General features: G+C 36.2%; 1 protein-coding gene across 1 annotated transcript in view; it reads right to left on the reverse strand.

The window, feature by feature from the left end:
- Positions 1-11708: 11708 nt before the first annotated feature.
- LOC123562429 (polycystin-1-like) overlaps positions 11709-22472 on the reverse strand; it is a 62846-nt gene continuing 52082 nt past the window's right edge. The window contains exons 30-33 of the mRNA XM_053537439.1: positions 18338-18534; positions 16298-16781; positions 14285-14845; positions 11709-12138 (exon numbers count right to left, since the gene is read on the reverse strand). Coding sequence (XP_053393414.1) covers positions 11972-12138; positions 14285-14845; positions 16298-16781; positions 18338-18534 — 1409 coding nt within the window. The 3' untranslated portion in view covers positions 11709-11971. The remainder of the gene's footprint in view (positions 12139-14284; positions 14846-16297; positions 16782-18337; positions 18535-22472) is intronic.

Genomic DNA, 22472 nt, shown 5'->3' on the forward strand with positions numbered 1-22472 from the left:
TAAACCGATGAGATGTCCTTCTTGCATGCATGCCTGTCTGTTGGACATTTCTTAGATGATGAAACCCCTATGGCATATTCATCAACATGAACTGGTCTGGCACAGTCTTGTTTCTGCTAAACCAATAATATGTGCTGTTAACACATTTTGATCAGCTTTTTACATGTTTCACAATGCCCCTTATGTAATACCTGCAATTATTATAAATTTATCTTGAAAAGTAAAGAAGAATCCCACGGTGTCCCTAAGGGAGATAGCATTACCAGCTTGGCACTTCTTTGTAACCTGTCCATTTCTACCACAACATCTTCATCCACTTTCAAAGCCTATTCACTTGAAATTCAATATATAAAGATTCTGAAGAGATCTGCCCCTACTTAAAGCACATAATGTTAATGGGCCCCATTTTCTCAAGGGAGGGTTGTTGTCTAACCACAACCTCATTAGTGTTCATCCTTGAGTTCTCTGAACAGTTCTTCAGCAGCTGGCTGTAATTGGAAACTGTTATCTCTGAATAGTTTTTCCTATTGTATGAAAATGTCCTGTCAACATCAATACAGGTGTTCCAGCTATATGTACTGGCTTACAGTAAAATCCTCTGTATTCTGAATCTTTGTCTTTAGTTCAGTTCCTACTTTGGGTAAAACAAACAGGACCCAAATTATACTCGTTCATCGGTCTGTTACTTGTCAGTATTCAACAAACAGAATTCAGCATGAAGCTCCATTCTTAGGCCAACTCTGCTGGGTTCAGATTGACTGTTAAACATACACCATATCCACTACAATTGCATACAGTCCGAAAAGCAACCATTTTTTTTTATGATCATCTGGAAGTGATCTAAGTGTTTTTTACCTGTTTTATCTTTTGACAATTTTGGATACATTACCAACATCAAGAGAAGTCACTGTGATGTTTTGGGCCTGCTTACGTCCTAATTATCTCCTGATATGCAAGTTCATGAAAGTAATTCAGCAAATATGTGTGGAGCAGTAAATTGGTTTGGCTCGAGATTCTGCGCTTGGGTTACTTCAGCGTATTTTCAATTCTGCTCTATCTACATCTGTCAGGTTATTATGCCGAACCTATTCAATAACTCTGCAAAAGATATATCATCTTTCTGTCTCATAATTTCAGTCCAACTCATACATTCTGAAATAACTTCCATCAATTTCTGGACAAAGCAGAATGGCACTCTATCAAGGTCTTTAAATATCCATCCACCTGTTGACAGGCTGTAAATGGTAAAATTCACCAACTGCAATACTACACAGTCCACCAAATGCCTTGTTAGTGCCAGTTAACTGCTGCAGCCTTAGATCTATAAAGGACAGCTTACTCTTTGAAACCATAGATATTCATCAAGATAATAACAGATAATGCTTCCTGTAATTTAGAACTAAAATGTATTAAGCATTCACAAGTTAATGCTGATTACATTGCATGTAGCCTTCAAAAAAAGCTATTTGCATTGTTGAACCATTTATATTGAATGCTGCCTTCCACTGTGAAAGCACACAACAGAATCCGAGTTTCATCTGAGTTTTGGACCTTCTTTTAGATTGAGAAAACGATATAATTCTGAAAGATAGCTTTTATGACAACACTATTACCAACACCACTCCTCCCTGATTAAGTAGGCATACAGTGTTTCAGTTTTTGTTTTGGATCCAATGAATTAACATGATATAAAACGTCTTTGATTTGTATTAAGGCATCCGTAGAAGTTTCTAAATATACTTCTTCTGGCAGTAAGATTTCATTCGATTCATACCCTAGCATTTGATACATCCCCTACCTAATTCAAAGCCGATAACGATAATGGTCTTGTTCAGCTCTCTATCTGATGCAGTACACAAATGCATCTGACCTCCTACAAACTTCTTCTGCAGCAAGTATCAATTCAGTTGTTGTGGTACCAGTGCTATTTCCATCAAACATCTCTTCGTCAATTCTGCCATTTCACTTGCTATTTCTATCTGGTCAGCATGGTGTTCATATACCATACATTTGCAACTATTTTGCCATGACTGCCAAGTAATGATCCTTGAAAGACTCATAGAGAATTTTGGCAAGAAGAATCTAAGTCTTCATTGCGCCAGGTAAAAACCAAAACAATAATTTCTCTCTAAAATGGTTCTCTTACATCTGACTTCAGATTATAACTTATCATAAGCATATTACTCTGGCATTCTTCCTTATCCTATTTGTCCTCCATTTTTGAAATAACAAATGTCTGGCTATCATTTAAGTTTTCAATGGGTTTAAGTCATCATCATCAGCTTACAATGTCATAATAACATTTTTCTACACTGTCTGAAAGGTGTCATTTTTGGGAAAACTATGTCTAATTTAGAAACATAATCAGCAAAGACACCATTTTTCAAGCCTTTTTAGGTCTTTTCGAGTACCTTTTTGATAGCATTTTCTGCTATAACATCTTTAGAATTATCGGCATTTCATACAAGGACAGTTTTGGGATTTCAAAAGATGTATGCGTTTTTCCAGGAGTAGATGTGTTGATAAAGGTAACATACTCTTGTGCTTCTTGTTAATGACATTTTGAAGACTAAATACACTGCTTCTTGAGCACTGAACTTCGACACTGTTACGAAAATACTTTCCAACCTGTCTCACTTTGTCGGTTCAGTCAATTACCATTTCTTGCCTCTTTACATGCAGCATGCATCAAAGAACTCATTCCTCTTTGAATTTTGCATATATAAGAAACAATATACATAGCATAGGCATCTGGATCTAAAATGAATTGTAAATCAATTTTGGCTTTTCCAAGCTCATCAACACAGTTTCATTGTAAAAGAATTGAGACAATGTCTTTCGGTTCTCTTTTCAAAAAACACTTTTGGTGTATTCCAGTGTACTTCTTATGCATTATTATATAATCTTGTTCAGAAAGATGCCACTAATCAGTTCCAAAAAGTGCTTGTAGGACATATCAAATCCATTTTTTTCTTATACATTTTCTTCTTGTATCTTTTCATATACTTTTTATATTTCTCTACATCTGACTCGAGTGGTTTCAAAACCATTTGTTTCTGGAGCTGTGGCAAAGGAAACCAAATCGGCACTTTCTAACATCTTTTTCTAACACGACCTTGAATGTTGATGAATCAGCACTGAATAGATCTGACATATCAGCAATAACAGAGAGCACTTAAGGTACTGTCAACATAATCAGTAAATTCACTAACATTGCACTCATTATATTTTGAAATTTTGAACCCATGCTTTATCATGTTAATGGGGTGAACCTCTCTGCTGAAACTCGACACGATAAAAATAATCTGAAATTACACCAGAGGATTATGAGCACTTTTTAGTACCAGTTTTAATAAACTGCGAACTATGGGGTCAAAGCAACGGTAACAAGTTACAGGATTTTCTGTATAAGTTTTGACCTTTTGCTCCCAGGATAGATTGCGTATATCATTATCTGTTTATCTCCACATCACTGTTTAGCAAGCTAACATTTTCAGCAGATCAGACCATCTTGTATCCGCAGATGAGAGAGACAAAAACCAAGTGGGCATACCTAATTGACGTAGCATTGCAAACACATCCTTTTTCTTTGTTTCCCAGATAGGCCTGGTGAATTTCTTAATTGGTTTAAATATATAATACCCTTGAACTTTTCACAATATCTTCAGTACAGTGCACATCCCTAGCCTGAGAGGCAGTAATATTCCTACCATCTATCTGACATCGCCTACACCAGATTAACTTTGTCATTAGTTGTTTCATTTGAAATCTTTTTCAATTTGAGAAAATATTTGGCAAACTGTAGCGCCCTTCTATCAAAATGTCCGCAACTCCCACTATAGCATATCACTGGTAATGAACAGAGACAAGTCATTTCTTCATTCTCTTGACGGGGGGGGGGACATCATAATATGGTAGGAAAAACATAAGTATATCCGAGTCCTTTATCCTGATAGATACTCAGAGGACGCTGATTTTTCACCAGGTGCAAATTGCCAATAATTGCTACGGTTTTCTAATTTTCATAATCCCAACAAGTGTGTCAATGTTGCCCACATTTCCTTGTAAATGGATATCACTTCTTCATCTGAATCATAGCGCTCACTTTCCTTTGTTCCATACCTTGTTGTGTTGTTTGTGGGCTTTCTCTTCATGACTATATTTATGTGACTATTTTCCCTGAATGAACTCTGTGTCTGCATATAAAAACTCCTGTAACACATCAATTACTATGTTGCTCACTTGTTCTATCCACTGTTCATCAATCTGAAACATTAGCATTTGCATATAATTTACTGTGTCTTAATAGCCAATGTATGCTTACTAATACACGGTAAGTGGCTAATATTTTTCTGTGAAAGCCCGCACAAGATTTATGAACAATTTTTTCTCTTTATGTTTTTACAGGAACTGTAACATTTTCACTAATGCCTCGGCAAAACATCTACCACTGTTGAATTCAACGGGCACATAATAACATTTCCTTTCAAAGAGTACTGCCGGCCTCTAGGTAATTATCTCAACTGCATAAAGGGTTATCCGCAATGCAATTAAGCGCTCTCAAGCGGATATAATTCTAGTTTCTTCTGCTTTTGTAGGCCACTCATACCATTCAGAACAGATAACTTAGGACTCTTATTAGTCGAATGCTGCTTACAGTAATGCATATCCACTCCTTGTTTAATCAACTGAATTTTTTCCTGTTAAATACTTCTTAAACACAATGTTCATACAACTGGAAATGACATTACACTTTTCTTTGAACCAAGTTTTGTTGGCAGCAAACTGAAAAAAACAAAAGTATTGTGACCATTTCAATACTTCGATGAAAAGTCTTATACATCATCAACACTATTGCCTATATTTCTTTGGTTGCATTCTGAATTTCAGATCTCTATGAATCAGGTTCTTTGCGTTAATGCTTTTCGATTTCTGTCAAGCACTCTCTCCCTATCTTTGGTCTGTTTTTTTCCTTCTGTATTCATGCATACTTATCTTTCTTTTTCTAAGACTATAATCATTTTTCTCAGTAAGCGATATTGCTTCTCTGTTTCTCTCATTTTCTGCTTGCCTATAATCAATATCATCTCTTGTAAATTTTTTTGCTACTCTTTCTTTGTTTTTTACTTCCTCATGAAGTCTACTGTTTTGTTTTGCTGCTTTGTCCCTTTCATTTTCTGCCTGTCTATAATCAATATCTTGTCTACTTTTTTGTCTTGCTGCTTTGTCCCTCTCATTTTCTGCCTGCCTATAATCAATATCTTGTCTACTTTTTTGTCTTGCTGCTTTGTCTCTATCTTTTTACTGCCTGCCTATAATCAATATCTTCCCTTGCCAATTTTTTTTGCCATTCTTCTTGTTTTATCACATGCTCCATTAAGTCTACTTGTTTGTCTTGCTTCTCTGTCTCAGATTCTTTCTGCTGCCTATAATCAATATCTTCCCTTTCAATTATTTTGCCACTCTTTCTTTGTTTTTCACTTGCTCACTGAGCCTAATTTTTTGTCTTGCTGCTTTGTCTCTATCCTTTTCTGCCTGCCTATAATCAATATCTTCCCTTGTCAATTTTTTTGCCACTCTTTCTTTGTTTTTCACTTGCTCACTGAGCCTAATTTTTTGTCTTGCTGCTTTGTCCCTATCCTTTTCTGCCTGCCTATAATCAATATCAACCCTTGTAAATTTTTTGGCCACTCTTCTTCGTTTTTCACTGCTCATCAAGTCTAATCTTTTGTTTGCCTGCTTTGTCTTCTTCTTTCTCTGCCTTTCTGAACTTTGGATCGTCCTTTGTGTTTGTTTGACTTTCTACATAACCTCTACGTCTTTTTTTCCCTGTTCAAAAACAGTGTTTGGTAGTCCATGTTAACGTTGTCATGGGAATTTTTGATTTCAGTCTTATTTATCTTTCTTCTTTTCACGACTTTCCATTCTTCCATAGACGAATCTGCATCTGTTCTACGCACACTTTCATTTTTTTTACATTCACTTTTCTGCTTTTGGTCTAGAAAGTACTTCTGCCATTAGCAATTCGTCCGCTAATCAAAAAGAGAATTTTACAGCACAACTCGTACTGAGAAAGCAAATCAATGCTCCATGCTGTTTTACAATGCATACATATAAACTAACAAGATTTTCAGGGAAACTAAATGATATAATAACTGATCTACCCATCTGGATGTGACAGGCCATCGCTACCAATGTGAATGAGAATCAAAGAACCAGTACAAACCATATTTGAAGAAAACTGCAGAACAAATTCCCCCATCATGATTAAAACATGGTTTGCAGATTGTAAAACATTATACAGAGACTGTGTAATGCTGGCAATACTGAACTACCCCCAAAAACTTTGTAACAGCATTTCCCCCGATTACTATATTGCCCTTCTCCAATATGAAATCTTCTTACAATTAATATTCACTTCATCTGGCATTTCATCAAGACATAACAACCTGAGTTTAAAATTTCCAAGCAGTCTTAAATTTCTGACAACATTCTTAATAACTGGTCACCAGCTGTGAGTATACATCCAGAGGACTCCCAGATGAAAATCAAAATACTGTGAAAATATCCAAAGCACAAAGTGAGTTAATTGGCAATGGCTTCCACTGGAACCCCAAGAAAATCTTTCATCTCCCTGATGGAACGATCATACATCAATGAAACAAACTGAAAAGGGATTAGTGCTGTCATGGATAATAAGTTCAGGGCAACGGATCATGCGAGACAAGTACATAAACCGTAAAAGATCTGTGGTAACCATGAAACAAGATAGATAAAGTACAGGGAACACCCTGATCAGCAAGGAGGTATTAACCCAGGAAGAGACCCACTTCCACATTGGTAAATGTTTGAAAATGAAAGTTTAGTTTCTGTATGAATTATTATCATAAGCATTGGTATTCAAATGAATACGTACTTTGACTTTTACTTAGAAATTGTTAAAAAGAAAATTAACAACTAAATATGTGGAATCCAAAGAACTGAGCAAAAAAATGTGTCTTCACCAATGGCACTTACCCGGTACAGGTGAACACCTACATTACCCACAACATAAAGTCTGATTCAGTATTCAGACACAAATAAAGCTTTGTTTTATCTATAAATAAATGCCAACTTTTTAATTTGAACAATGGGTACCGTACAATTCTGTCTTTGCAGAATTCTAGTGCATTAAAAACATATAATTCTTCTGTCATAAATAAAGATCAGGAAAGCAGCGCTCCAACTGAAGATTCCTGAAAGAACAAGATGATAATATATTAAAAAACATTAATAACATTTGCTGTTTTTTATGTACATTATGATCAAATTTCATCAATATCCTACTTAAAATGCAGCCCTTAATGCAAACACAAGGATTTTTTTTTTTTTGACCTTGTGACCAAGTTTTTGACCCCAGATGGCCCATATTCAAACTTGACCTAGATTTCATCAAGGCAATCATTCTGACTAATTCTGACTAAATTTTATGAAGATCAATTGAAAAATACAGCTTCTATCGCATACACAAAAATTTTCTTTGATTTGACCTATTGACCTAGTTTCTGACCCCAGATGACCCATACTCAAATTAGACCTAGATTTTATCAATGCAATCATTCTGACGAAATTTCATGAAGATCAATTGAAAAATACAGCCTCTATCACATACACAAGGTTTTTCTTTGATTTGACCTAGTGACCTAGTTTCTGATCCCAGATGACCCATATTCAACTTGAACTAGATTTTATCAAGGCAATCATTCTGACGAAATTTCATGAAGATCAATTGAAAAATACAGAAAGTTTTTGCTTTGATTTGACCTAATGACCTAGTTTTTAACCTCAGATGACCCATATTCTAATCTGACCTACATTTCATCAAGGCAATCATTCTGACCAGATTTTATGTAAATCCAGTGTAAAATGCAGCCCCTACTGCGTACACAAGGTTTTCCTTTAATTTGACTGGGTGGCCTAGTTTTTGACCCTAGATGACCCATATTCAAACTCGACCTAGATTTCATCCAGACAAACATTCTGATCAAATTTCATGAAGATCCGGTGTTAAAATGCAGCCCCTATTGCATACACATGGTTTTTCTTTGATTTGACCTAGTGACCTAGTTTTTGACCCCAGATGACCCATTTTCAAACTTGACCTAGATTCCATCAAGATAATCATTCCGACATAATTTCATGAATATCAATTGAAAAATACAGCCTCTATCGCATACACAAGATTTTTCTTTGATTTGACCTAGTGACCTAGTTTTTGATCCCAGATGACCCATTTTCAAACTCGGCCTAGATTTCATCAAGGTAATCACTTTGACCAAAATTCATGAACCTCAATTGAAAAAAACAGCCTCTATCGCATACACAAGGTTTTTCTTTGATTTGACCTAGTGACCTAGTTTCTGACCCCAGATGACCCATTTTCAAACTAGGCCTAGATTTCATCAAGGTAATCATTCTGACCAAAATTCATGAAGATCAATTGAAAAATACAGCCTCTATCGCATACACAAGGTTTTTCTTTGATTTGACCTAGTGACCTAGTTTTTGATCCCAGATGACCCATTTTCGAACTCGGCCTAGATTTCATCAAGGTTATCATTCTGACCAATATTCATGAAGATTAATTGAAAAATACCGCCTCTATCGCATACACAAGGGTTTTCTTTGATTTGACCTAGTGACCTAGTTTTTGACCCCAGATGACCCATTTTCGAACTCGGCCTACATTTCATCAAGATTATCATTCTGACCAAACATCATGAAGATCAGTTGAAAAATACAGCCTCTATCGCATACACAAGCTAAATGTTGACAGACGACAGACGACAGACGACAGACAGACAGACGACGGACGCCGGACATCGAGTGATCAGAAAAACTCACCTGAGCATTGCTCAGGTGAGCTAAAAATCGGCTCCACAAATATCAATTTATCCTGACCTAAGCATACTGTATAAGTGTCATAGAACAGTAACTTCTGGAGATATGTGGAATTTATGAATACTCTGTAAACTACTGAATATTTTATACTTGGAACTGCTAGAACCGTATATCTGAATAAAAGATGTGTGACTGAACACTGATTTTGCCTCTTTGCTAGAGATATAGGTACAATGTCATCACTCTTTGTCCGAACCCAACTCAACAACTGTTCCCGGTCCTAGGCAGGAGTGCCGGCAGAACAATATATATATATATATATATATATAGTATAATATTGTTTACAATATAAATACATCATTGACAGATATCAGTTCATTATGATATCTGCAGTAGAGAAAATTAGGTGCCTTCCAGTAAGGGACTTTGTAATGCATTGTATACTTCACTCAGTTGTTTTACCATACTCCGCATTTCATGGAATTGCATTGTGTGCAACATTGAAGATTCCGTGTGCACCGCCATATGAATACATGTGCCAGTCTCCAAATAGTATCCTAGTACTTATGACATGTGTAAATGTCGAGTTCTGCGAGTGTTGGACAAAATCTCTTGCAGACAAAACCCCCTTCACTCATTTTTGCACAGGCAGACAAAACCCCCTTAGTCGTTTTTACTGAATTTTACAAGGACAAAAACCCCTTCACATTATTTACAAGGAGGACAAAACCCCCTTTGCTTTTTTTCACATGAGGGACGCATGTGCTTTTGCTTATGAGCGCAGGCTAAAGATTTAAAATAGTGATCTTCAGCTTTGGTCATCAAAATAAGATAGTTTAGTAAAATTTAAAACTATTCTATTTATGACGCAACAAGAGTCTCTATGACCCTGCAAGAATATACCTGTGAAATATAAATCCATGTTCAAGATCATGTTGAAGGTTAACAGGAGGTGACTGGATGGGAAGGGGTGTTTAAAACTCTTGGTCTCGCCAATTCATTTTAACCACTCATTTATTACAAAATTCACAGACATAGCAGCATCTTTTGATACTAAAACTGAATGACAAAGTCTATGCCTTTTGGTTAAAGTTTTTTCGGCATCCTTTAATTTCCTTTGTTACTACTGCTTATATCTTTCCGTAACTTCACATTAACATTGTTCAGCATGCAAACAAAGTATGTGCAGGGGCTGGGCCCATTATAACCAAGGTCAAGGTCACCGAGGTTAATTAAAAGGTTAAAGTGTTTCGGCAACCTTTGTTTTGTTTTCTATCTTTGTTACTATTGCTTCTATCTTTCTGTATCTTCACATAAACATTGTCATGATACAAAGTATGTGCAGGGACTGAGCCCATTATATCCATCGTCAAGGTCATCAAGTTGTTATACTTGGGAGTTATTTTCATGTTAAATTTTTCGGAAGCTTCATTTACAGACGAATCTTTTAAAAGATAATGACTTCTTTACAATAATCATCTGCATGTGTAGTTACAATCCCAACAACTCTAATTGTATTTTCGGCAGAATTATGCCCCTTTCATACTTAAAAGTTTTGGGGGGAAATCTTCCCTTGAAACTTAAAATGTATATCATCAGCTGCACGTGTGGTAACAATCTCAATAACACTGATTTGTATTTTTTACCAAATCATGCCCCTTTCATACTTGATTTTTTTTCTAACTTTGTTTTCTGGACATAACTTAAATATGATATAAGATAATGACCTGAAACTCAAAATATATCTTTTTATATCTTGGGGTATTTTCCTCCTTTTACAGGTCTCCGAGACAAAATTAATTTTTCTATCAAATCATTGTATAGTGGAGTGCGCTGTCTTATGGACAGCTTTTGTAATCTTTCAAAAGTGAACAGTGGCTAGTGGTTAAGCTTGCTGGCATCAAATCACTTGCTATGTTCACCGATGTGGGTTTGAGTCTAACTCCGGGCGTTGAATTCTTCATGCAAGGATGGAAGGTCAGTGGTTCTACTCAGTTGCATGCTCATAATGAAATAATACAAAGGACACCTGGGGGTCTTCCTTTACCATCAGCTGAAAGGTCGCCATATAATTTGTAACTATTTCCTTGCAATGCTAAACCAAATAATAAAAAAATGAAATAAAAAAGAACCTGTAACGGTGGGCAGTTAACCTAACCAGTGATCCTGGATTCTGTACCTGGCGAGTATTAACCTGTTCTCCACAAGTAACTGTCAACACATGAATCAGAGGTGGTAGACTAATAATTTCAGACTCAATGTCATTTATCAAATAGTCTCAGAGAACATACGCCCTGCCAGAGGATCAAACTCACGACCTCATGATCCTTAGACCAACACTCTACCAAGCTAAGCAGGGCTTGGGCTAAACTTCAAACTAATACTTAGAAAATTTTGCAAATAAAAAGTATAGGGACATCTGCTAGATTTTTGCTAGACTGATAGGAAAACTTTTGACCTCACACAAGTTTTCACAATGGGAGTTTAAAGGAAAATCAAAACTTTGATAACATATTCAACAACTGAATTTTTTCTGCAGTGTTGATTTTAATGAAGCTCACAGTCCATAATTACTTCCAGTTTTTCTAATGTGCAGAACTAGTTTAAACAGTATCAGTTTTATGGCCAAATATACATTTTTCTCAGTACTATTCTGGCCAAAGAAAAAATCAATAAAAGAAATCACAAAATCTTCGGGACCAGCGATACTAATTAAAATAAAACTACTGGTACTGTCAACAAATAAAGCTTTTTTATGTCAAATATACCAGAAATACAATGTAAAATTCCCTATAAAGTCATTTTATGACAATAATTATAACTAATCAAAAGTTTGTATAAGATGTATTTTAAAAAATAAACAGTATAGTTACATTTATTGAGATTTGAATTAACAGAATCTTTATAACAGAAAAGGTTAATTAAACAGTAAATAAAATGAAAATCTTTGTTTATTAAATATTTATATTCTTTCTAATCCGATCTGTCACCACTCTATTTCTATCATTACATTTGCATGTGAATGACTTCCTTACAATTAATCAGAATGTCATGCAATGATAATGATTATCCATGTACAAAGTTTATTATTCTATTCTAACTCTCTGTTGCTAGGCAACCAATCATAATCATCAAGGTCATCTTCCATTGGTAAATATCCTTTACACATTGCATCAACTGAGGCCATCATAAGGTCAAGGCGACTTTCTAGGTCATCCAATGTGTAGCTTACCTCTGCTGTACAGCACTGCTTATCACCTAGAATATATATACAAAAAACTTCGATAGCAGTCATAACTAGAGCTATCACTAAAGGTGATGAATGTACCCCCCGCATGCACTGACACAGTACATTGCAATTTGACGCACACAAGATTGCATAATTATGTGGACTGTATGTATATAGACTGTATGTATACAGTATAAGAACAAAAAACAAAGTCCCATAACTATGCAGAATATTTATCTAAAAGAACGTAACATGCACCATGCACAACTAGGGTTGGTACTGATCACTTGTGTAAAGTTTCATTAAATTGTGTGCAAGGGTTCAGAAAATTAGGTGCGCAAAAGATTGCATATGTACATAGTATGTTAACAAGAAACAAAGTCCCATGACTCTGCAATTTTTGTTGTTGAAAGAACCTAACATGCCCCATGCACAACTACTGTTGTTACTGATCACTTGTGTGAAGTTTCATTAAATTGTGTCAAGGGGATGAGGAGAGATGGTGCACACAAGATTGTGTCTATGTATATAGTAAAGTAACAAAAAACAAAGTCCCATAACTCTGCAATGTTTTCTTTCTGAAAGAACCTAACATGCCCCATGCACAACTACTGTTGTTACTGATCACTTGTGTGAAGTTTCATTAAATTGTGTCAAGGGGATGAGGAGAGATGGTGCGCACAAGATTGTGTCTACGGACAGACAGACGGACGGACAGACAGACAGACAACCTGAAACCAGTATACCCTCCCTTTACAACTTTGTTGTTGGGGGGTACAATAAAGAAGACTTCTGATACCAAAAGGGCAAACAATGATATATATAATCTTTGATATACCTAATAACACACTTTACTGACAAAAAACAGTCTGAGCATTACACTTAATAACATGTCCCACAGGCATCAAGTTCATACTATTTGTACACAAAACAAGAAATATGTTGGACACAACAGATGTAATATGGTAAGTTTTTCGTTTGATTTCAGCGGATGACCTAGTTTTTGACTCCGCATGATCCAGTTTCGAACTTGGCCTAGGAAACATCAACATTAACATTCTGACCAAGTTTCGTGAAGATAGGGTCATAAACGTGGCATGGAAAGTACTAACAAGTTTTTCAGCAGATGACCTAGTTTTTGACCCAACATGACCCAGTTTCAAACTTGGCCTAGCAATTATCAACATTAACATTCTGACCAAGTTTCATGAAGATAGGGTCATAAACGTGGCTTGGAAAGTGTTACAAACTTTTCCTTTGATTCAAGCGGGTGACCTTTTTTCTGACCCCTTATGACCCAGTTTCGAACTTTGCCTAGGGAACATCAAGATAAACATTCTGAGCAAGTTTATATCAAATCAAAGCATAAATGAAACTTCTATATGGCAGAAATAGTAAAGTTTGCCCCTTTCTTGATTAGTAACTAGATGCCTGGTGATGATGGAATCTAGCCAGAAACCAAGAACTTATTGTGACTTAACATATGTGAAAGTGCTGCAAAAGCCAAAATAGTAAATTTTGGCCCTTTAAAGGGCCATAACTGTGGAACATATAATGGGATGATCTGGTCAGTTTTCGAAAGGATCTGAGATATCATGCCAGTTCAAATTTTGTGCAAAATTGATTGCAAAATTTGGTCTCTACCGTGTTCACAAGAAATTGTGGACAGAAGGACAACGGGTGATCACAAAGCTCACAGGTGAGCTAATAAGATGATTAAATGTTGCATCCCCTTCTTATAATGAAAGTCTGTATATCTTTTAATATACATATTAATAAAAATTATAGGCTAGATGACAAAAGAAATGACATAATATATTGACCTCTTAAGTGTGACCTTGACCTTTGACAAATCATCTTACTATGGTGAATGCTTGTGCCAAGTAATTTGAAATCCATCAAGGCATACAAAAAAAAACAACATTAAAGAAACAAGTTGTTCACCTAAGGCAAGACAAATTATAAATGACCTCTAACAGTGACATAGTTCTTTTAGTTAAGGTTTTAGGTATTGCATGCAACAGGTAAAATTTGTAGGTGAAAAGGTATTTAATTCAATTTCAATATCTTAATCTTCAAGTAATCTAATAGAACTTAAACAAGAAATTAAAAATGGCTTCCAGGTAACATTTTATCTGTCTATACAAACTTTCTGAAGAAGAATGCTATATTTACCTTTTAGATATTTTGTTTTAATATTCGCTATGACCTTGTCCAGGTCAAATCCAACCCATTGTTTAAAATGTTGGCATATGAACTCTACAATTTCGTACTCGTTTTTCTGCTGTATCACATTTTTGTGGACAACTGTGAATGCCTCATTCAAAATTGTTATGAACATGTTCATTAGGACAAACATCACGAATGTGAAGAAGAAGAAAAAATACAGTGGTCCAACTATTCTGTAATTTTCCACTAAAGTTGCAAAGTGGAAGGAGCCTAATGAAAATGAGAGAAGTGTCTCAAATCCTTGTATAACTGTTCTAAAGCCACGTTCGTTTGAACCAAATATAAGATATCCGCTTCCTACAAAGGACAACAGCACAATGCCAAACACCAATGAAAATGCAGATAATTCCTTCGCAGACAGCTTCAAAGTTCCTGCCAACATTGACATACGTCTGTTGAATCTGAGAATGTGGATAAGTTTTAAAATGGATGCAAAAATGGCAAAGGCTAGAAGAATCTGGAACACGTCATCCCACACAGCAATTCTCTGAAAATTGTAGAACTTGTCTGGAAAAAATGAAATGTAAATTAAGTTGTTGGATTGAAAGGGGTCATCTTTAAGTACAAAGGCTGTAATTCATGCCAATAAAGAAAGCAGTCACTGACTCAGAAAAAAACAAGAGCTGTCACTATTCAAGTGACAAATGCCCCCAAAGCATGCCCAAGAATGCTACAGTTGTCTGCGCAAAATATGCCAGAATAGTTTAGGTATGGATCATTTTGTGACCTGGTGAGACAAAAAAAAAGTTCTTAAAAGATAATCTTGGCCTTGGAGCTAGGGGTCCCGGTCTTGTGCAGGACACAACTCATGATAGGGAACATTTGTGCCAAGTAATTTTAAAATCCCTTAATGAATAGCAGTTATTGACTGGACAAGAAACAGAGCCTCTTAACCTTTGACTTTTAAGAGTGACCTTGACCTTGGAGCTAGTGGTCTGGATCTTGTACACAACACGTCATCTCATTATGGGGAACACTTATGCAAAGTAATATCAAAACTTGATAAATGGCAGAATTATGAACTGGAAACAAAATAGACCTTGTTAATCTTGACTTCTAAGTGAGACCTTGACCTTGGAGCTAGGGGTCTGGGTCTTGCGCATGACACATCGCCACATTATGATAAACATTTATTGCCAAGTTATTTCAAAATCCTTCAAGGATGGCAGAATTACAGCCTGGACAAGAATTTACACAGACGGAGGGACATACAGTGGGATTTTAATATGCCCACCTTCGGGGGCATAATAAATCAAAATACAGCAGTATCTTTAGGAACACAATAATTATTGGGGAATAGACTGACTTATGAAGAATCAAACCTCACTATTTCTACTAACCTTAAAGGCGTACGCTAGAATTCCCTGTATATGAGATGGGCGAAAATTTTCCCAATAACAGAATTTCTTTAAACTTTGGATATTGAAGGACAATCATCTAAGAAACAAAAATATGCAATAAAAATCATAGGTCACCGGTACTGAAAAAGAGTTATCTGCCCTTGAAAACATCATTTTTGGGGGAAATGCCGTTTTCAAGGGCAGATAACTCTTTTTCGAATGCGGTGACCTATGATTTTTATTGCATTTTTTTGTTTCTTAGATGATTGTCCTTCAATATCCAAAGTTTGAAGAAATTCTGTTATTGGGAAAATTTTCGCACCAAATTCTAGCATACGTCCTTAACTGTGTTTCAAAGTTACAGAGCACAGTTTAAGGTAAACAGAGTTACCCATCTAAAAAAAAACGCATTCTTTTCCTCAATACACAATCATGTCATTAAGTACCTTTTAAATATATAACACAAGAAAAGAACTTAAAAATTAGAAGATTTCTTGCAAAAATTCATTGTTTTGGAGAAAAGTTTTACAGTAATTTGGGCCTTAAAATATCAAAAGGAAAATACTGAAGTTTGTTATGTATTGTAGAAATCCATTAAGTTCAGAAAAAGATTGCATACCTTTCAATTTAGTGACTTTATCCACAGCAACAGAGGTCATGGCATGTCGTAGTAAGTACATGACCACACAGGTAACAGAGGTCAGTAAAGTCACAAACTGTAAACTATTCCAGAAACTTAGGAAGTGCCGTTTGCCATCACGCTTGATCTGTTTCAACTCAAGCCCAATGAAATATATTACGCAAACCAATGAACACAGCTCACACAAGATCACAAATATTCCAAAACCTCCCAAATACGAAAATAAACGGAAAGTGTATATTTGTACACGCTTCAAAATAACACCAGTGGTCGGCATTTCAAATGTGATAAGTGCTGTTGTGAAAAGGTTTATGTTTGGATTATATGTAGTAAATTCTACAAATACAATTCTTGTAAGTTTATCTATCCAGTTATCCAACTGCAGCAAGTCAGCCATTCTTATCACATTCTCTCTTTGACCAATCAAATCGACTATATAACCACCACCACTGTAGATTCCGATCTGAAATGTAACATAAGATATTACAGAAAGGAAATATTTTACTACTCAAAAGTCTTGTTATTAGAAAAGTTAAATTTTAATGAATACCCATGGACTCTGTGCACCACATGCTAGGTTGTCAGTGAACAAGTGTGAAAAATTGCACTCTATTTCCATGCAAGTGGTTTCTTTAAATGTAGCTTACATATAAAAACTTAACCAGAAATTGCCGAGTTACTATTTTATTTACATAAGCTTGAGATGCATAATTGCTAATACAGATGCCAAAGAACTGGCAAGTGCAACATCACTACCTATTCTTTAGATAGTTAAGACAAACACAACCGGAAAACAAAATCTTTTTAGTTTTTAGCTTGACAATTCAAAGAATAGTAGAGCTACTGGACTCGCCCATGCGTCGGTGTCAGCTTCAGAGTGTGTCCACGTCCTAATTTGGTTAAGTTTTTGTATGTAAGCTGGTATCTAAGTAACCACTTGTGGGACTGTACTGGAACTTCACACACTTATTCAATGTGATGAACTGACTTACATTGCACAGGTTCCATAACTCTTATTTGCTTTTTTACAAAATTATGCCCCTTTTCCGACTTAGACATTAATTTTTGGTTAAAGTTTTGTATGTAAGCTGGTATCTCAGTACCCACTAACGGGAATAATAAGGCAAACAAGCTTAGCAGAAAGTGTGAACAAGAAACAAGAGTACTACCTAATGGGGCACATATCCCCAATTTATGTTTTGTTTGTTTGGGGTTTAGCACTGTTTTTTCAACAGTATTTCAGTCATGTAACGGCAAGCAGTTAACCTAACCAGTGTTCCAACCTCTCAACATGATTCATAGGCAGAGGACGAAATGACTCTTGACACAATGTCTATTATCTATTGTCACAGAGAACATACCCTTTGTCTGAGGATCAAAGTCGAAACTCCACTATTCATAGATCTATGCTCTCCCTATTTACATAAACAGAATGGAATAAGTGAAACTGGACTGAAAGCTTGTTCTAAAGCAGAAGTGATCTTTCACAGTATCAACAATCCTTTTTCTAGTACAACTTTCTCACTAAGTAAAGTTTAAAAGCTGTAGCTATCATACTTTGACTTGAGTTTGGAAAACAAAAATATGTAACTTGGGTCCCTATGACTTTGAACTTTAAGCCAAGGAGCCAAAAACACAATAGGGATCGTTCTCCAGTGTTGATGAGTCATGATGTAAAGTTTGAAAGCTATAGCTTAAATACACTTACATACTCACTGTCCAGAAACAAAATCATTTAAACATTTTTTTAAAGCAAGAGTAAGTAAATGAGCAGAATAATCATACAGATGAAGTTAACTCAAGCAGTATCTTGAACTCCAAGGAACAGAATGTTTTTCAACATAAAATATTTTGTACAAGTGCTTTCAGAACAGGATTTGAAAATGTCTTCGAGATAGCTGCAATCTTGAGATAAGTGAGTTTCAGATATCGAGTTTCAACTGCATTTTAAACAATAAAACTTTTACCTCAATTCAAACATGCATCCCCTGAAATAAACATAGAAATGATTTGGTATACCTCTCCTGCATAGGGAACACCATCAACCTCCATAGTGGATCTGTAAGCCCACGGATCATTATACCTGACCTTGGTATGATTGACTGGTATAGGAATCCAACCTTCAAGGTAGGACTTTGTACTGTCATGACCCTGCGACCAATCAAAACTACATTTCTCTATATATGGCAGTATTCTTCTTGGAGGATCACATTTATCTACAATATATTCACAGCAAACATAAATCAAAACTGTTTTGAGCTTTTGGCTTCAGTGCAATGGATAAGGCTCCGGCATTGTGAACGCTCTTTCAAAACAATACTAGAAATACATTCTGCATGCCCATGGGCAGAATGTCGAGCCTGCCAGCTGTCTAATAAGAGGACCATGATGGTCCTAAATCGCTCAGCTGTCCCCACATGACCCAGTATTGAGCTGAGTATGAAATCATTTTTTCTATTATTTGACATAGTGACCTAGTTTTTGAGCTCATGTGACCCAGTTTTGAACCTGACCTAGATATCATCAAGATAACAATTCTGACCAATTTTCATGAAGATCCATTGAAAAATATGGCCTCTAGAGAGGTCACAAGGTTTTTCTATTATTTGACCTAATGACCTAGTTTTTGAAGGCTTGTGACCCAGTTTTGAAACTGACCTAGATATCATCAAGGCGAACATTCAGACCAATTTTCATGAAGATCCTTGAAAAATATGGCCTCTAGAGAGGTCGAAAGAATTTTCTATTTTTAGACCTACTGACCTAGTTTTTTACTGCAGTTGACCCAGTTTCGAACTTGGCCTAGATATCATCAAGATAAATATTCAGACCAACTTTCATACAGATCCCATGAAAAGTATGGCCTCTAGAGAGGTCACAAGGTTTTTTTATTATCTGACCTACTGACCTAGTTACTGAAAACATGTGACCTACTTTCAAACTTGACCTAGATATCATCAAGGTAAACATTCTGACCAATTTTCATGAAGATCCATTCAAAAGTATGGCCTCTACAGAGGTCACAAGGTTTTCTATTTTTAGACCTACTGTCCTAGTTTTTGACCGCAGATGACACAGTTTCAAACTTGACCTAGATATCACCAAGATGAACAAGCAGACAAACTTTCATACAGATCCCATGAAAAATATGACCTCTAGAGAGGTCACAAGGTTTTTTTATTATTTGACCTACTGACCTAGTTTTTGAAGGCACATAACCCAGTTTCGAACTTGACCTAGATATCATCAAGCTAAACATTCTGACTACCTTTCATGAAGATCCATTGAAAAGTATGGCCTCTAGAGAGGTCACTAGGTTTTTCTATTTTTAGACCTACTGACCTAGTTTTGGACTGCATGTGACCCAATTTCAAACTTGACCTAGATATCATCAAGATGAACATTCTGACCAACTTTCATAAAGATCCAATGAAAAATGTGACCTCTAGAGTGGTCACAAGCAAAAGTTTTCGCATGGACGCACACTGCACGATCACAAAAGCTCCCCTTGTCACTTTGTGACATGTGAGCTAAAAAGTAACATTTATTATACTATCTGGCGGTGTCAGAACTGATTCACACTAGCACCTATATTTGCATATATATTTTTTTTGACAAATGATAAAAAATATATATATATATATGAGTCCACACAAAACTCCTTATCAAGTAGAGATAGGTCAAAATACACCAAATAATTTGATGTAACATGCATGTTGTACCACAAAAAAGTGGTCTCAGTTTTTCCCCATGGCCAGTAATAAAAAAAGCTATTTATAGTAAAACAAAGGGAAGTAATTCTAAAAACAAGATTGAATCATGGTGCTGAACATATGTGCCAAGTTACATCAAAATCCCCTTATGCATGAAGAAGATACGCTCCAGACAATGTCATTCTTGTATCTGACCTTTGGCCTCTTAAATGTGACCTTGACCTTTGACCTAGGGACCTTGTTCTTGCACATGACTCTCCGTCTCATAAAGGTGAACATTCATGCCAAGTTACATCAAAATCCCACCATGCATGAAGAAACAAGAGCTGTCTCCATAGGATGACACATGCCCCCGATGGCACTTTGAATGAATAGTTATGGCTGATGTTAGAGTTTAGGACCTTTGACCTACGGACCTGGGTCTTGCGCGTGACACATCGTCTTTCTGTGCCACACATTCATGCGTAGTTATTTTAAAATCCATGCAAGAATGACAAAGATATAGACACGATACGCCCATCAATGCACTTTCATGAAATATGACCTTTAACATCTAAGTGTGACCTTGACCTTTGAGCTACGGACCTGGGTCTTGTGTGCGACATGTCATCTTACTGTGGTACACATTCATGCCCCATAATTTTAAAATCCATGCATGAATGACAAAGACATGGACCGGACACGCCCATCAATGCACTATCATGAAAAATGACCTTTAAGGTCTAAGTGTGACCTTGACCTTTGAGCTACGGACCTGGGTCTTGCACGCGACATGTCGTCTTACTGTGGTACACATTCACGCCAAGTTATTTGAAAATCCATCCATGGATGACAAAGATATGGACCGGACACGCCCATCAATGGACTATCATGAAAAATGACCTTTAACGTCTAAGTGTGACCTTGACCTTTGAGCTACGGACCTGGGTCTTGTATGCGACACGTCGTCTTACTGTGGTACACATTCATGCCAAGTTATTTGAAAATTCATCCATGGATGACAAAGATATGGACTGGACACGAAAATTGCGGACAAACTGACAGACCGACAGACTGACAGATGGTTCAAAAACTATATGCCTCCCTTCGGGGGCATAAAAATGCTCCAGACAAGCTTCAATTTGACCTCTGACCTCCAACTGTGACCTTGACCTCTGAGATTTGCGCATGACACTCCTTCTCACTGAGGTAAACATTCATGCCAAATGTAAACAAGATTGGTCCATGCATGTCAAAGTTTTGGTCCGGACAAAATCGGACAGACGGACGCATGCAAGGACATACACCGAAAGTGATGACTACATCAGCTCACCGCAAGCGGGCTCGATAAAAGTTTAAAAAATTATAAACAAAAAAATCCAAACTGGCCATTTTCTTGTGAAAGCACACATTAATTTGGTCAATATAACAAACCATTATCAAGTAATGTGTAAAGAAGGTGTCTCCATTCATAAACAATACTTCATATCATTGTTAGGAGATTCATGAGGATTTCACTTTTCATTTTTTGAGAAATTCAAATCTGATCTACGGTATTCTATAGGTCTTCGAGAAAATTAAATAAATTTTACAAAGCTCCAAAGCAGTTAATGTCTTGGTTAAAAATAGATTACTATAATGCAAACTTCTGTTTTAGTGCAATTTGTCTACAAAAGCTGTTCTAAGAGCAAATTTCATATACATTTGTAATTATGTTAGTTTCTCATTTATGAACTTTTAATGGTATTCGAGGTAAGCAGTGGTAGTTAGCTTCCATTTTTTTCATAACCTGAATACATTTATGGTACTTTACAAATGGGAAGTCAGCTATGTAAGGTTAAATTAGCACAATTCAATAAATGAAGCACTGTTATAAATCCACTGAAGTACATTATCCCCAAAACCTTGTAAACTACTAGAGTTGTCACAGATGTGACCCCACAATATGGCCTTGTCACAGAACTAAGCCAATGTCAAAGCCGAACTTGCTTGACCTTTGACCTACTGACCACAAAATCAATAGAGGTCATCTGCTAGTCATAATCAACCTCCCTATGAAGTTTCATGATCCTCCGCCCAAGCGTTCTCAAGTTATTGTCCGTAGAAGGTTTAAATGACCTTTGACCTTTGGAACTCAAAATCAATACGGGTCATCTGCTTGACATGACCAACCTCAAGATTAAGTTTCCTGATCCTAGTCCCAAATGTTCTAAAGTTATTTTCCCAAAACTGTTTAATTGTTCCGGGTCACTGTGACCTTGACATGTGACCTACTGACCTCAAAATCATTAGAGGTCATCTGCTAGTCATAACCAACCTCCCTATCAATTTTCATGATCCTAGGCCCAAGCATTCTCAAGTTATCATCCGAAACTGTTTAACTGTTCCAAGTCACTGTGACCTTGACCTTTGACCTACTAACCTCAAAGTAGAACTTGACCTGTATTTCATGATGTTACATC

Source organism: Mercenaria mercenaria, chromosome 2 (genome assembly GCF_021730395.1).
Source record: "Mercenaria mercenaria strain notata chromosome 2, MADL_Memer_1, whole genome shotgun sequence".
Classification (NCBI taxonomy): domain Eukaryota; kingdom Metazoa; phylum Mollusca; class Bivalvia; order Venerida; family Veneridae; genus Mercenaria; species Mercenaria mercenaria.